General features: G+C 40.0%; 1 protein-coding gene across 1 annotated transcript in view; it reads left to right on the forward strand.

The window, feature by feature from the left end:
• The window catches only part of SOAT1 (sterol O-acyltransferase 1), a 76,611-nt gene extending 65,677 nt beyond the window's left edge, over positions 1 to 10,934 (forward strand). The window contains exons 13-16 of the mRNA XM_049868437.1: positions 4,925 to 5,023; positions 5,731 to 5,866; positions 7,230 to 7,375; positions 9,351 to 10,934. Coding sequence (XP_049724394.1) covers positions 4,925 to 5,023; positions 5,731 to 5,866; positions 7,230 to 7,375; positions 9,351 to 9,407 — 438 coding nt within the window. The 3' untranslated portion in view covers positions 9,408 to 10,934. The remainder of the gene's footprint in view (positions 1 to 4,924; positions 5,024 to 5,730; positions 5,867 to 7,229; positions 7,376 to 9,350) is intronic.

The following is a 10,934-nucleotide window of genomic DNA, read 5'->3' on the forward strand; positions in this document are numbered from 1 at the left end:
ATGGATCTTGGACAATGACAGCGGATTACTGTAAACTTAACCAGGTGGTGACTCCAATTGCAGCTGCTGTTCCAGATGTGGTTTTATTGCTTGAGCAAATTAATACATCTCCTGGTACCTAGTGTGCAACTATTGGTCTGAGCAATGCCTTTTTCTCAGTTCTGGTTTTGAAGGAACACCAGAAATACCTTCATTTGGTAAGGCCAGCAATATACCTTCAGTTGCCTACTTTAGAGATATATCAATTCTCCAGCTCTATGTCATACTTTAGTCCACAGGGACCTCGATTGCCTTTTTCTTCCGCTGGACGTTACACTGGTCTATTACATCGATAATATTATGCTGACTGGACCTGGTAAGGAAGAAGTGTCAGTGACTCTACACTTAACGGTAAAACATTTGTGTACTAGAGCATGGGAAATTAATCTGGCAAAAATTCAGGCACCTTCCACCACAGTGAAATTTCTAGGAGTCCAGTGGTTTGGGGCATGTTGAGATATTCCTTCTAAAATGAAGGATAAGCTGTTACATATGGCCCCTCCTACAACTAAGAAGGAGGCACAATGCCTAGTCAGCCTTTTTTGGATTCTGGAGGCAATGTATTCCTCATATGGGTGTGCTATTCCAGCCTGTTTACCAAGTGACTCAAAAAGCTGTTCGTTTTGAGTGGGGCCCAGAAGAAGAGAAGGCTCTGCAACAGGTTTAGGCTGCCGTGAAAACTGCTCTGCCAATTGGGCCATGTGATCTGGCTGATCCCATGGTGTTTGAATTGTTAGTGGCAGATAGAGATACCATTTGGATCCTTTGGCAGGCCTCTGTTGGTGAACCACAGTACAGACCCTTAGGATTTTGGGGCAAACTCCTGATGTTCTCTGCAGATAACTACACTCCTTTTGAGAAACAGCTTTCGGCTTGTTACTGGGCCTTAGTAGAGACTGAACGCTTAACCGTGAACTACCAGGTCACATGCAGCCTGAGCTGCCCATTGTGAACTGGGTGTTGTCTGACCCACAGAGTCATAAAGTTGGACATCCACAGCAGCACTCCATTGTTAAATAGAAGTATTACATACTAGACTAGGCTCTAGCAAGACCTGAAGGCACAAGTTAACAGGAAGTGGCCCTAAAAACCCATGGTCTCCACTCCTGTCAAGTTATCTTCTCTCTCCCAGTCTGTACCTATGGCTTCATAAGGGTTTCCTTATGATCAGTTGACTGAGGAAGAGAAAACTCATGCCTTACAGAAGGTTCTGGGCGATAAGCAGGCACCACTGAAAAGTGTACAGCAGCAGCACTGTAGCTACTTTCTGGAACCCTCCTGAAGGACAGTGGTGAAGGGAAATCCAAGAGGAAGAACTTCGAGCAGCACCCATGTTGTTCACTTTGTTTGAGAGGAGAATGTCCAAATGTGCAATTGTATACTGATTCATGGACTGTGGCCAGTGGTTTGGCTGGATGGTCAGGGACTTGGAAGGAACGTGATTGGAAAATTGGTGGTAAGGAGGTTTGGTGAAGATGTATGTGGATAGACCTCTCTGAATGTGCCAAAAAAGGGGAAAACATCTGTGTCTTATGTGAATGCGTACCAAAGGGTGGCCTCAGCAGTGGAACATTTATTTAACAATCAAGTGGATAGGCTGACACATTCTATGGAAACCAGTCATCCTCTTTCCCCAGCTACTCCTGTCATTGCCCAATGGGGTCATGAACCAGGTTGCCATGGTGGCAGGGATAGATCTTATCCATGGGCTCAGGAACACGAACTTCCACTCACCAAAGCCGACTTGGCTACAGCCACTGTGAATACCCAGTCTGCCAGCAGCGGAGACCAAAAATGAGTCCCCGATATGGCACCATTCCTTGAGGCAATCAGCTAGCAACCTGGTGGCAGATTGATTACGTTTGGACCTCTTCCATCATGGAAAGGGTAGCGTTTCTTTATGAATGGGATAGACACTTACTCTGGATATGGATTTGCCTTCCCTGCATGCTAGTCATCTTCCAAAACCACCATCCATGTAATCACAGAATGCCTTATACACCATCGTGGTACTCCTTAAAGAATCACCTCTGATCAAGGGACTCACTTCACAGCAAATGAAGTTTGGCAGTGGGCCGATGCTCACGGAATTCTCTGGTCTTATCATGTTCCCCATCATCCTGAAGCAGCTAGCTTGATGGGACGATGGTATGGCTTTCTAAAGACACAGTTATGTTTGCCAGTTAGGTGGCAACGCTATGCAGGGTTGCGGCAATGTTGTCTACCCATTACCCGTTACCATTGAGTCAGTTTCGACTGGCTGTATATGCACTAAACCAGTGTCCAGTATATGGTGTTGTTTTACTCATAGCCAGGATTCACAGTTCTAGGAATCAAAGGGTGGAGATGGGAGTGGTGCCACTCGTTATTAACTCTAATGAACCAAAATTTTTGCTTCCTGTCCCTGTGACCCTATGCTCTGTGGGCCTAGACATCTTAGTTCCAAAGGGAGGAATGCTCCCACCTGGACACAACATGGATTCCATTGAACTGGAAATTGAGAATGCCACCCAGTCATTTTGGACTCCTCATGCCTCTGAATCGATAGGCAAAGATGGGAGTTACCATATTGGCTGATGTGATTGAATCTACCACGAGAAAATCAGATTGATATTGCTTAATGAATGCTCCTTAGAAGCACGGATGGTGAGACTATGTCTCACATAGTTTGGACAGTTATCAGGAGGGATTGGTCCCTGGAGAAGGACATCATGCTTGGTAGCAGGTCAGTGAAAAAGAGGAAGACCCTCAAGGATGTGGATTGACACAGTGGCTGCAACAGTGGGCTCAAGCATAACAACGATCGTGAGGATAGTGCAGGACTGGTCAGTGTTTTGTTCTGTTGTACATAAGGTTGCTGTGAGTCAGAAAAGACTTGACGGCACCTACCAACAACAACATTGCATGATGGAAGTTAAAAAAAAGTATGTATGAGATACAACAAATTCTGTAGGGTGTCTCTTAGTACTACCATGCCCTGTGATTAAAGGGTAATGGAAAACTACAGCAACCCAATTCTGACATGGCTAGTATGGCCCAGACCCTTCAGGAATGAAGGTTTTGTGTCAACCCCACGAGGCAACGAACCACAACCAGCTGAGGCACTTGCTGCTGAGGGTAAAGGTAATGCAGAATGGGTGGTGGAAGAAGGTCGTTCTAAATACCAGTTATGACCACGTGACCAGTTGCAGAAACGAAGACTGCAGTTGTATTTCTGATGGTGTTGGTGAAGAACATTGAGTATACCATGGATTCCCAGAAGAATGAGCAAATTTGCCTTGGAAGAAGTACAGCCAGAATGCTGTTATCAGGAGGGACTAGTCCCTGGAGAAGGACATCATGCTTGGTAAGGTAGAGGGTCAGCAAAAGAGAGGAAGATCCTCAACGAAAAGGATTGACACAGTGGCTGCAGCAGTGGGCTCAACTGTAGCAATGATTGTGAGGATGGTGCTGGACTGGGCAGGGTTTCTGTTGTACATAGGGTTGCTTTGAGTCAGAATTGACTCGGCAGTATCTAACAATGATAACAATTCTTTCTTTTATGTCTGCATCAAATATTTTTGTGTTCTTCACTTACAAAATATAAGATGTAAATAGTGCTAGAGCATTTTTCGTTGTATGCATGTTAGTTGTATCATGTTAGGTGCAAGTATAACTTTGTAGTTGTCTTTATTTAGAGATTGTGTATGGCTTAAGGAGATGTGTACAGATGCCTAGTTGACGAGGAGTGGACTGTGATGTCTAAGGTTAAGGTGATGTGTCAATTTCCCTGGGCCATGAATCTCAGTGGTTTGGCATTTATGTAATGAAGTAGTCATCAGCTATGTGATAATATAGCTTTGGCAGTTATGTAATGGTGTAATTTGGCAGTTGTGTAAAGATGTAGGAAACCCTGGTGGTGTAGTGGTTAAGTGCTACGGCTGCTAACCAAAGGGTCAGCAGTTCGAATCCGCGAGGTGCTCCTTGGAAACTCTTTGGGATAGTTCTACTCTGTCCTATAGGGTCGCTGTAAGTCAGAATCGACTCGACGGCACTGGGTTTGGTTTTTTTGGTTTGGTAAAGATGTAGTCTTCTCTGTGATGTGATTAGCCTATCAGTTGTTAGGGGAGTTTCCTTGGTGGTGTGGCCTGCATCCAATATATGTATATGGGCATCCTGGCAAAGCTCACTTGCTTGCTCTGGATCCTGCCTTCAACTCATCATCACCTGACCTCTAGTTCTTGGGATTCGTTGAACTCCGCAGCCTGTGAGCCAGCAGCCTGCCATCTGACCTACTGATGTTTACTTCGTCAGGCCCTGCAGCTACATGAGTCAGGAGAAGCCTTCGACCTGATGCCTGACCCCTGAGCTTGGGATTTACTAGTATAACTATGTTTTTTTTTTTTTTTTATAACTATGTGAGACATTTCCTTGAGATAAATCTCTCTCTCTTTCTTTCTATGTGTATATATATATATACATATATACATATATACACACCTACCTCATCGGTTTTGCTCCTCTAGAGAGCCCAGCCTTTAACACAAGCTGAGGAGGTTTTACTGATTAATGTTTAAATGAACATTAGATTTAAATGATTTTGTGTGTCCTGGTTTTTATTACAGATTTACTAGCAGAGATTAAGAGAGTACCATCATAACTTTTTTGATAATTAGACCACATGAATTAAGGCTTTAATAATATAGAACTACGATTAAGATCTTATTGAACACTGTTAATCAAAATGTCTTTTAAGATTTTTCTGAAATCACCAGATGGACTCATAGTTTATCATAATATACTCTGGGTACTATGTTATGAGTGTATTCTTTGTGAATGTGCAGGGTTTTTGCTTGTTTTAGTTCTTAGTTTTTTGTTCAGTTTATACCTTTACTTTTTTCTTCAGGATTGGTGGAACTCCACATCATACTCCAACTATTACAGGACCTGGAATGTGGTAGTCCATGACTGGCTATATTACTATGCTTACAACGACTTCCTTTGGGTAAGCAGCAAGACTTAATTGACTATTGTTTAAGAAATGGAGACTATTTTTAAGAAGTGGAGAAAAATTTCGTTAGAGAAGTAGAGAAACACTTATATGTTGATTTATATCTCTTCGATCAGTGACATAATATGACATTCAGTTTTTGGAGCAGAATGTATTTAGACTGATGAAATGCAATCTTAAATCTTCTGGCTGATTTACCCTGGCATCTTCCATATTGTTTTTTAGTTGTTATGTCAGGTCATCATTTGGCTAAGTGACAGCCTGTTGTGATACAGAAAGCACTGGATTCGAGTGCTAGTTCTGTCATTTATAATTATAGTTTCATATATAGACAAAGCACATCCCTTACCCTTTCTAAGCCTTATTTTCATTACCTATAAAAATAGAATGGATTCCTGTCCTATTCTCCCATACTGTGTTAAGAGATCACGACTCAATGTGTTGTTTGTATGTGAAAACTGTTTTGTCAGCCATTATGACTTGTAAATATGAGTTAGTGTTTTTGAAAGCTTACCCAGATTGTTCAACATTATTGTTTTTGAAAAGGCTTTTAATAAAATGAGTGTCATCCCTTATGCTGGTAAATCGTAAACCCAATATAATTAATAGGTGACTTTAGCATGTGACAATTATTAAGTCTTATATAATTCATGTTTTGTTAGTTTTTAATATTTTCCTTCTTTTTTTTTTTTTTTTTTTAGCTTTTCACTAAGAGGTTCAAATCGGCTGCCATGTTAGCTGTTTTTGCAGTGTCTGCCATAGTGCACGAGTATGCCTTGGCTCTTTGTTTGAGCTTTTTCTATCCAGTGCTCTTCGTGCTGTTCATGTTCTTTGGAAGTAAGTATGTTGGCATGCTGTGAGTACTGGCTATTATGCTAAAAGAGAAAATCAGACAAAAAAGAAACTGTAAAAATCAGTGTAGAAAATAGATAGTATGTAATGTTGCATTTCAAGCCAGTGTTTATCAGATGGTAAGAACAGTGACCATCGGAACAATTATATACAACTATGTTTCTGGGTATTTACACTTTGAAGTAGGGAAATGAATTAGATAACCTCCTAAAAACTCTGTAGGAACAACTTCCCCATTCATAAGCACTGTCAGTATACACTCCCCCCGTCCCCTGGAAAACTAACCATTTTGTGGGTGGGTTGAGAGCGGCAAGTTAGAATATGAATAATTCCATGAGATATATTTTTATCTGTTGAATACTTTCTGATTTTCTATTAATCATTGATAAAATTCAACTCTGAGGTTTCACTTTTATGTATAAGAATAGTGAGTTATAAAATATGTATAGGAATAGTAGATGCTCACTGTGATTATTAAATAATGACAGCAGATGTCTGAGGCTCCTCATCTCCTGATTGATTGTGGTTTTTTTTTTAATTGTGCTTTAAGTGAAAGTTTACAAACCAAGTCATTCTCTCATACGAAAACTTATATACACCTTGTATATACTCATAGTTGCTATCCCTCTAATGAGACAGCACACTGCTTCCCTCTGCCCTCTGTTTTTGTGTCCATTCAGCCAGCTTCTGACCCCCTCTGCCCTCTCATCTCTTCTCCAGACAGGAGCTGCCCACATAGTCTCATGTGTCTACTTGATCCAAGAAGTTCACTCTTCACCAGTATCATTTTCTATCCCATAGCCCAGTCCAATCCCTATCTGAAGAGTTGGCTTTGGGAATGGTTATTGTCTTGGGCTAACAGAAGGTCTGGGGACCATGACCTCTGGGGTTCTTCTAGTCTCAGTCAGACCATTAAGCCTGGTCTTTTTATAAGAATTTGGGGTCTGCATCCCACTGCTCTCCTTCTCCCTCAGGGGTTCTCTGTTGTGTTCCCTGTCAGGGCAGTCATCGGTTGTAGCTGGGCACCATCTAGTTCTTCTGGTCTCAGGCTAATGTAGTCTCTGGTTTCTGTGGCCCTTTCTGTCTCTTGGGCTTGTAATTACCTTGTGTCCTTGGTGTTCTTCATTCCTCTTTGCTCCAGGTGGGTTGAGACCAATTGATGAATCTTAGGTGGCCGCTTGCTAGCGCTTAAGTGGGATGCAGAGTGTTTTCTTAATAGATTTGATTATGCCAGTTGACTTAGATGTCCCTTGAAACCATGGTCCCCAAGCCCCTGCCCCTGCTACACTGGCCTTCTGATCGATTGTTTTGATAACTGTATTTTTTTTTGTCTTCTTCCTTACTTTAGTGGCTTTCAACTTCATTGTCAACGATAGTCGGAAAAGGCCAATTTGGAATGTTATGATGTGGACTTCCCTTTTCGTGGGTCATGGAATTATTCTATGCTTTTATTCTCAAGAGTGGTATGCACGTCAGCATTGTCCTCTGAAAAATGTGAGTCCTCAGTCACAATGGAGTGGAAAAGTAACCTATCTGTCCCCTCTTTGTGAAAGTTGATAGATAATATTGAGAAGAATAGTAGTGGAGGTTAAAATGAATTAGTGTTGAGGGTAGGGAAATATGAAGGAAAAGCATTAATTTATTATCTGGTCTTACTGCACTGTCCTTTAAATTTTTCCTCTCTTTAGTTTTGTTTACACTGAACTCTCCATTGGCTGTCTTTTCTCTTTTACTGCCTTTTTTTTTTTTTTTTTTTTAAAGCTCCTTTCTAGTTTCCTTCCTGTCTCCTGAAAATGTAGGTATTCTTAAGGATTTCCCTCAGTAGTATGTATGTTTCTTTTTCCCTTTCACCACCTAAATATCTTTGCCCCTTTTATTCCAAAGTAATGTGATCTTTGTAAAAATGTCCAGGCAGCACTGATATGCCTTTGAGCCCCATTTTGATATGCCTAGAGTGCCATTGCCTGTGGGTCTTATTTTGTTGCTATTGCTGTTTCTTTCTCATCCATGAGTCTCATTTAACCTTAGAGCTTTGACTTTTAGCTATGTGTTAGTGACTCCCAAATCTAAATCTCCCATCCTAATACATTCTCTTAAGAATTTTGCCTTTTTTGGTATATCTGGCTGGGCACCAAAAACTGAAAGTATTCACAATCAAATTATTCACTCTCTCCCAAAGCCTCTTCTCTATGTCCCCTGTTTTTGTTAGGTTAACACTAACTTCCTCCTCATTTCTCATTAATCCATTTTGTGTGTCTGAACTAACTGCTGATGATTCTGGACTCCCTGTAATTGTATCTGGTCATGCTGCTTTTTACACTCATAGTCCATGTGTCAGACTCTATTTTCTTATCCAAGCCCAGGTTGAATGCCACATCTTCAATGAAACTTTTTCAGATTCTTTTCTCACTTCTCTTTCCTACTAAGGACCTTTTGCAGTATTTCATCTGTTCCCCCTTTAGATAATTCAGTAATCTTAAACCTTGTACTATAGTCATTTGTGTATGTGTGCGTAATCATCTGTAACCTTTTACCACCGTTTAGATTTTAGGCTACTAAAAGAAAAAGGCAAGATATAGAAAGAGGTAGTTCCTACTTAGAATTTGCCAAAAAGTCCATGCCATTATGTGATTATAGGTTTGTTGGATTTCAAAAGCATCACATAATGCTTCTAAATTAATAAGTTTGTACTGTAGATAAAATTACTGAATGTATTTTGAATTAGCTGCTTATAGCTTAAAGGTCACTGAAATGCTGAGAGATACTTTAGAGATGTAGGTGTATATATATATATATATATACATACGTGGCTACAACTAGGGGCTCAAACATAGCAACGGGTAGATGGTGCAGGACCAGACAGTATTTTGTTTGGTTGTACATAGGGTTGCTAGGAGTCAAAGCCAACTAGACAGCACCAACTTGACAGCACCTAATAACAACAACACAGTATATAAGAGGTCCCTGGGTGGTACAAATGGTTGATGTGCATGGCTGCTAATAGGAAGGTTGGTGGTTCAGGTCCACCCATAGGTGCCTTGGAAGAAAGGCCTGGCAATCAGCCATTGAAAACCCTATGGAGCACAATTCTATTTTGACACACATGAGGTTGCCATGAGTTGGGATTGACAACAGCAATGAGAAAAAATAACAACCCCAATATATATAATTTGACATTTCTTACCCTGCCTCCCACAAGGAGCCCTGGTGGTGCAATGGTTAACCACTTAGCTGCTAACCGAAAGGTTGGCAGTTTGAACCTGTTCAGTGGCTCTGAGGGAGCAAGACCTGGTAACCTGCTTCCCTAAAGATTATAGCCTAGAAGATCGCCTGAGGCTGTTCTGCTTTTGCAGCGTGGGGTTGCTCTCAGTCCAAAACCACTCGGAAGCACAGAACGACACTGCCCCACAAACCATACACACATTGCACACAAATAAACTTTTCCCACTCTTTTTTTTTACCTTCGTAGCCCACATTTCTGGATTATGTCCGACCACGTTCTTGGACGTGCCATTATGTGTTTTAGAAGCTCGGACTTTGTTTCCTTTCCTGTCACTGAAGATTGAGTATTCTGCCTGATTTGGGACCAGCAGCTGTCTCCAGCAGTTACGGAAGTTATCCGTTATTTGGACCACTCCAGGCTTTACAGATAGCTCACTCCATTCCTAGGTCACACAAAGCTGAGCTTTTGGAATATTGTTCACTTTGGCAAGACTTTTTTTTTTCCTTTTGGGAGAAGGGAAACATAACAGAGGTAATGACAGATTTTACTAGGTCATATCTGCTCAAGCCTTGGTAATTATATCTGTGTGTCTTTCGTTTCTTAACTCATATTTTCTTGGCTACTGAATTAACCAAAACATTTAATGAAGAAATCATCTAAGTACGTCTGACTTAGAATTTCTTTCATGCACACAGTTGAAATGTATGCTAATAAAAATGCAATTGGGAAAGATAAAATAATGCAGAACTATTGTTGCTAACATTCTACTAGAAAGAGAAAATTCCATGTATTTTCCAAAGACTATCTTGTTTATATACCCAGTTTTGTATTTTAATTTGAAAAAAAAAAAAAAAAAAAAAGTTCAATTCTCAACTTTTACCATTTTTTTCTCTATACAAAAATATTTCTTTCTCCTGGAATTCCAGAGTCTGCATACCTAATATTATTTACTGAGGGAGCCAGAAGGGGAAAGGGGGAAAAAAAAGCAGCACAAGAGAAAGAAAAACATTTTCTTTTATAACTTCCAAAGTAATTTGTCTAAAGGTGTTCAGAGCCAATCATGTATTAATTTGTTTATTGTGAAACTTTTGTGGAAAGTGGTTTTAAAAAAATGTAATAACTTCTTTGAAGTTATTAGAAATGTTCTTTGGTACAATTATGTTATTGTCTAATAAATATTGACCTATCTTGAATTATTTTGCAGACTATTTAATCTGAAATGTAAGTATTAATCACCTTCACTAATATTAAAATGAGTACTAAAGATACAGAAGCTGGCTTTTGTAATTACTCAGTTATTATGTATATTTTAATGGCACAATACTTTTAGGTGAAACAAATTAAATGTGATTGCTTCCAAGGAAACGTACTCTGTTGCATGGTATTTCTGTGTTATTAAGACGCCCATTCCTAATACAGTGTGAGGTGTATAGGAATTATTTTGTATGTATGAGGTATGATTATACTTATAAAGATTAAACATTGGAAGGGATATCAGAGGCCATATAATTCAACTTCTCATCCAAAGACATGACACTTATGAGTATCCAAATGATTATTATGATGTGGAGCAGCCAGCTTGAAACGCTGTCTTGCTATTCTAATAGCCTTCTTGTTATTCAAAATGTTTTGGGAACTCTTTCTGGAATTGCTTTAAATTCAGTTGGAGTCTAACAAGAAGGTAAACACAGGTTCTTAATATTCACAACTTAATTCAGACCCAAAGTACCCAGCTTAATCACTCTACCTTTTGATCCAGGTACGCTTAGGGAGTTTTCAAAAATGAAATCCTTCAGGAGACAAAAATTAACCTCAAAGGAGGTTTTTTTT

Source organism: Elephas maximus, chromosome 24 (genome assembly GCF_024166365.1).
Source record: "Elephas maximus indicus isolate mEleMax1 chromosome 24, mEleMax1 primary haplotype, whole genome shotgun sequence".
In the NCBI taxonomy this organism is placed as follows: domain Eukaryota; kingdom Metazoa; phylum Chordata; class Mammalia; order Proboscidea; family Elephantidae; genus Elephas; species Elephas maximus.